Raw genomic sequence first — 6,000 nt, forward strand, 5'->3', positions numbered from 1 at the left:
GATCTTGTTTGGTGTCCCTCAATGTATCAAGAAGCCATCTGGGAACTTGCCTTTGCTGTCTATTGACAGCTCTTTCTTCAATGACTGCATCATGAATAGTGGGATCATTTTGTGCCAGAAGAGAAACCTGCAAATCAGCATGAGGTAGTGGCTGATTATTGCTTGGTGGAGGGCCTGCAGGAGGCTCATGTTGCTGGTCAAAGTCCTCTTTTGAGGAAGGCAGAGGTAACCAAGATTCAAAGGCATCAAACATGTCATCATCTGGCTTAGCTTTGCAGTCCACAAGAGGAGAAGCTGAATATTCAACAAAGATTACATCTCTATTGAGAATAATCTTCCTAGTATTTGGTTGGTATAACCGATACTCTCTGCTCTCCTGGCTGTAACTAGTAAATATGCGTTTGATTGCCTTGTCATCAAGCTCCTGTCTGAGCTGAGATGGTACATGAACATATGCAAGAGACTCAAAAACTCTCATGCATGAAAGTGAAGGCTTCCTGGCTTTTTATGCTTCATAAGGTGTAACAGTCTTCAATGCCCGTGTAGGTGATCTATTCAGCACATAGTTGGCACACATCACTGCATCAAGCCAAAATTTATTGGGCAAAGACTTGGCCTTAAGCATGCATCTGGCCATCTCCATTATGGACCTGTTTTTCCTTTCAGAAACATGATTCTGCTGAGGAGTGTGAGGAGTAGTGCATGAGTGAATAATGCCCCGTGAAGACAGAAATGCCAAACTCCTTTGACATACACTCTCCCCCCCTATCTGTGTTGAGGGTGACAAGCGTGCATCCTGATTCATTCTCAACCATATTCAGACACTTCTGAAAGCATAAAAAACTTCAGATTTGGCTTTTAAAGGATATATCCAGCAGTATCTTGTGAAGTCATCAATGAGAGTCATGAAATATTTGTACCGCCCAATGGCATTTGTCCTCATTGGGCCACAGACATCACTGTGCACTAGCTGCAATTTCCTTTGTGAGAGTTTTTGACAATCCTTTTGAAAAGGAAACCGATGCATCTTACCCAAAAGACAACCCTCACACACATGTTTGGAAACTGTGTGAGTTTGAGGTACATCATTTGCCATCTGCTGTGAATGTAGCTTTGCAAGAGCTCTATAATTGAGATGACCCATTCTCTCATGCCAAAGATGAGTTTCAGCAAGCTGTGAATCTGAAATAGCAAATGCTTCAATAGAAAGTGCAGCTGAGTGATGATCAAGGTGATAAAGCCCCTTTTGCAAAGTGCCAGTGAGAACTATGGCATTGTCATCACGAAGATCATAAACTAGGCATTTGTAGCCATCAAAAATCACTCTGAAACCTGAGGTGGCAATTGTTGAAATTGAAATAAGGTTGACTTCAATTCCAGGCACAAAAAGAACATTTGTCAAAGTGATAGGATGGTTTGAAATGGATGTGAGCTGCACATCTCCAATTCCTTTTACAGCATATGAAGCATTATTAGCACATTTGACAGTCTCCCCTCGAGGTGCATCTGCTAAAGAATGAAACAACTGTCTGCAAGATGTGACATGCTTGGAAGCACCACTATCAAAGTATCAGGAGTGAGCATCATTAGCAGTAAAGAATGCATCAGCTTGGGAGGGATCAAATGAGCAATGGACAGCCCATGCCCGATCATCCTGAAGAGCATGTGCATGTGAAGCATCTGTTGGCTCATGGGATTCAATAGCATGTGAGGCACTAATTGTCAATCCTGCTTTCTTTTTCTCCGAAGCAATGCGCTTCCTGCATTCTGAAATGTCATGTCCAGGCTTGCGACAATAGTTGCATCTTTTTTTCTTTTATCTGCTGTATTTGCATGATAAAGCAATACATGAATGTGCATTTGCATCTCTTGCATCCCATCTTGTCTGTTCCTGAGTTGGAAGAGTAGTAGCAGGAGTGCTAGAGGATGAGGCATCAGGAGGAGTACCCCCTGCAGAGGGACTAGCGGTAGAGGCAACCATTGTAGCATTGGCTGGCCTCAGATCAACCCCAGAAACAATATTCCACAAATGCTTTGCAACAAGAATATGTTTCATGAGATAAGACCACATCGGGTAGTTGGTGCCATCCAACTTATCATCTTGACGAAGAACGCCAAATAGATCTTGATTGTTCGCAGCCATAGCAAATGTGATACCTTGAAAAAGACCTGAAAACCCAAAAGCCTCAAGGCTATCACTGCAAAAAGCTGGCTGTCCAAAAATGACAGCAAATATCTGCAAATTTCCAACCCAAAACAAACGGCAAATGCAGATCTGACCCAAATGTGACTGTGGTAGGCAATGTTCACTGCAAAAACAGCAAATTTGGCAAAAGCCTCAAATTTAATGAAGGCAAATAGGCCAAAAAGAGGGCAAATGCAGAAAAGCCCCAAATTTTGCTGAAATTTTTGCAAATGTGACCCAATGAATGATAATCTGACTCAATGTCCTGCAAAAGTGACTCAATGTCCTGCAATTTGACCCAATGTACTTCAAACAACAAGAGATTGTAGACCAAATCCCAAAGCCCCAATGTTCTTGCAAGAAATTGCAACCAAAGAAGGTAAAAAGAACTGGAAGCCCTAAAAAATACCAATGTCCTTAATATGACCTTGTACGTGCAACACTTGTACGGAGATCTCGAAAGAACAAGTACAATGTACAGTGATTGTACGGATCAAGTACACTGTACGGTGTACGGTTGTATGACCGTACGGAAGAGATACGGTGTATGTTGTACGGAACAGTACGTGGTTGTACGATGTACGGTACACAAGCACGGTGGTTGTACGGTGTACGATGCAAGTACGTGGCTGTACGGATCAGTACACAAATATGTGGTTGTACGATGTTCGGCGGTGCAGGTATGCAACTGGTACGGACGTAGTATTGAGCAGGTTGTACGACGGCACAAGTACTGAAGGATCTATACGGTGATTGAAGTACGGAACTGTATGGAGTCATAGTACATTTGTTGTACGACGAAGCATAGTACGATACCCCTGTACAAACAAGTACGCAGTGCAGGTACGGAGAGCAGTACTGATGTACATCGGCGCATGTACGGAAATGTACAAGGGGTGTACTGATCGCAAGTACGACAGATGTACGGACAGCTGGTACAGAAATGTGCGGGGCAGTTGGTACGGATTGTACGGGGACAGGAAGCAGATCCGGGCTCTGATACCACTGTAGGATCGAAGAAAGAGAGAGAGAGCAAGGTACAAAGAGTTGATAGAGTCTGCCGTCACGTCAAAACTAGGATAGATAGAAAATAGAGAGTACAAAGTACTTGTATCTAGACCTAGGACTAAGTGTCCTAGGTGTCACATAGGACTAAGTATCCTATGTGGCCTAAAAGGCACTAACACTACAAGTCCACTTATTGATCATATGTCACCACCCTTTTTCTTCACCACAACGCCATCTCTTCTCACCTTCTTCCAAGCATCGATTTATATCAGGTCTGACACTTCCCATATGCCGACCATACAGAATCTCAATGTTCTTTAATGACGGCATGTATCTATTTTGATGCTATTTAACACAGTTCCTTGCATGTCTCCTTCTGGCAACCATAGTCAAGGTAAACGAGCACCTTCGCTGCATCACTGTGATGTCACGTGTAGCATTAAGCATTTTCCCCCTACCTTTGTAACCACGAAGCTCTCGATGAAGCCACCAAAATGAAACGCATTAAATGATTAAAGGTCCTACGTTGTGTTTCGGGCTCGAGATACTAGCATGGGTGAAAGAGGGAGAGCAAACAGTGAGCCAACTAGTCCATTTTTTATCCCCAAGCTTCTGTAACAAACCTGTACACAGTGTCGCTTCCCCTCCTCCTCCCTAATGCACACGACGTTCTTTCCATTTCTCCACATTTCTCTCTAGAATTATCCTCACCACCTCATCCGCTAGATTCTTTCTTATTTTATCTTATTCACATCACACCTTAACCTTTTAACCTCCTAAGCGCTCTATCCCCTACAAGACCAACCAACTCAACATAATATAATTACAGAACTCCTACCAAACGTAATTACACAACTCCTCCCAAACACCTCCAATTTTTAGGATCTCTATCACCCCCCTCTGTCCAGTGCCCAATAGCATAATGTGATCATCTGTAATATCAGGGTTAGAGACGATGACCCTGAATCGTGGCATCCCATCTGAGGGAGGGGCAGAAGGTAGGGGCGGGGGAGGGGCGGGGGAGGGGAAGAAGGTAGGGGCGGGGGAGGGGAAGGGAGGTGGGGTAGGGGGAGCGGGGTAGAAGGAGCAGGGGGATAGGAAGGAGGGGCAGTGGGGGGGTAGGGAGAGGAGGGGAGAGGGCAGCGGGGTAGGGAGGGAGGGCGGGTAGGGGGAACGGGGTAGGGGGAGCAGGGGGTAAGGAGGGAGGGGCAGCAGGGGGGTAGGGAGAGGCGGGGAAAGCTGCAAGTAGAGGGGAAGGGAGCGGGGTAGGGAGGGAGAGGTAGGGGGGTAGGGAGGGAGAGGTAGGCAGCAAGAGAGGGAGGGAGGGGAGCGGGAGAGGCAGCGGGGGGGACAGCAGTGGGAGAGGGAGAGGCAGCAGTGGGGGAGGGGGCAGCAGCCCGGGAGGAGGGGCTGGCAGGGAGAGGAGGGAGGGGAAGGGAAGGGCTGGGAGGGAGGGGAGAGGGAGAGGGGTGCAGGACAGAGGGCAGCAGGACGGGGAGCTCAGCAGCTGCTGCCTTCACCACTTCTGCTTTTCTTCATTGATGCCTTCATTGACTGCTTTCATTAAATCTTTGCTCCCAATGCAATGAAGATCTGTAACAGCTACTGAAACGAAACACTTGTTCAGCCCCTGGAGAGCAGCTTGCAACCTTCAGCCCCAAGCTGTGTGAGAGCTCTATCCGACTCCTTCTCCCAGGTTGGAGAAGGCTCCAAATCCATATGTGACTTGCTCGGCAAGTGACACCTGCCATGCTCTAAATCCATATGTGACTTGCTCGGCAAGTGACACCTGCCATGCCCAAGGGACATTTACACCAACCTTGTGAGACACGCCCTGTAAAGGGGTCCTTACTCTGAAGTTACCCTCCAGGCCCAGTTAAGGATCACTTCCAATCAGTTGGCTTAGACCTCCTAAGCTGACTTTTTACCTTAACAATTATCCACTGGTATATGAGTCAATTTATTACATATCATTCCTGTAATAGGGAATTCAGTCCACCATGGCAACTTTTGATAAAACTTAGCAAATACAGCGCCTCAAGTGAAAGATTTCCAGTTAAATGTGTTTTGGTTTTCAAGTAGCTCTTAATGCAAGGCTCGTGTTTTTCTTATGTTTCCATTGTCCAAATTTATTTTCTCAACTCTTCAAATTTTTGTTTTGAATGCCTTACCATTGTCTGTATTGTTCCTTTAACAGGACAAATTTGTAATCTCCGTGCGTGAGCTACTCTTTACAACACTTTCCAATTTTCAAGGAAATCTCGAGGATGAAGGTGAGATGGACAGTCTGGTGGAGACACAAATGCATGAATTACGAAAGGTGCTGAAAGTTCCTATGGATTTGGGTGATGTTGGCTGGATACTGGTAGGAAAAAAGATTCTTAACCTGTATAGAATAGGAAGGCTTGGCCATTACACACTTGATCTACTTCCAGAGGAGGATGAAGGTTGATATGGTCGGGTTGTACCTAGTCAAGATGGATAGATACTCGCACAAATTGTCCTCTATCAAGCAAGGATACTGAGAAAATTTACAATGTTCTTCCTGCCTTTCTATTGTTTGCTGCTGTAGCACCTCTCAGTTTATGTTGTCTTTCCTCAGTTTATGTTGTCTTTAATGCTAAATCTCTTATAGTGAATTTGTCAAGGTTATGATATGATTTCTTATTAGTTTCTAGTTAGATATTGAAATATTTTGTGGACTTAACTTTTATATTGTTTTTGTCCACTTCCATTAAGTTTACTTCATGGTTCTTCTTGTGCTGATTCTATCTTTCTAAAGATCCAAGCATATGTTTGTGTCTCGA

At 45.0% G+C, this 6,000-nt stretch overlaps 1 protein-coding gene across 1 annotated transcript in view; it reads left to right on the forward strand.

Moving 5' to 3' along the window:
• Positions 1–5,775, forward strand: part of LOC147897006 (short integuments 2, mitochondrial-like) — a 55,471-nt gene extending 49,696 nt beyond the window's left edge. Inside the window, exon 9 of the mRNA XM_087381419.1 lies at positions 5,391–5,775. Within this exon, the coding sequence (XP_087237545.1) occupies positions 5,391–5,645 (255 nt within the window). The 3' untranslated portion in view covers positions 5,646–5,775. The remainder of the gene's footprint in view (positions 1–5,390) is intronic.
• Positions 5,776–6,000: the final 225 nt, after the last annotated feature.

The sequence above is a fragment of the Dipteris shenzhenensis genome, chromosome 11 (genome assembly GCF_047967505.1).
Source record: "Dipteris shenzhenensis isolate YYH24624 ecotype China chromosome 11, Dip_SZ_1.0, whole genome shotgun sequence".
Classification (NCBI taxonomy): domain Eukaryota; kingdom Viridiplantae; phylum Streptophyta; class Polypodiopsida; order Gleicheniales; family Dipteridaceae; genus Dipteris; species Dipteris shenzhenensis.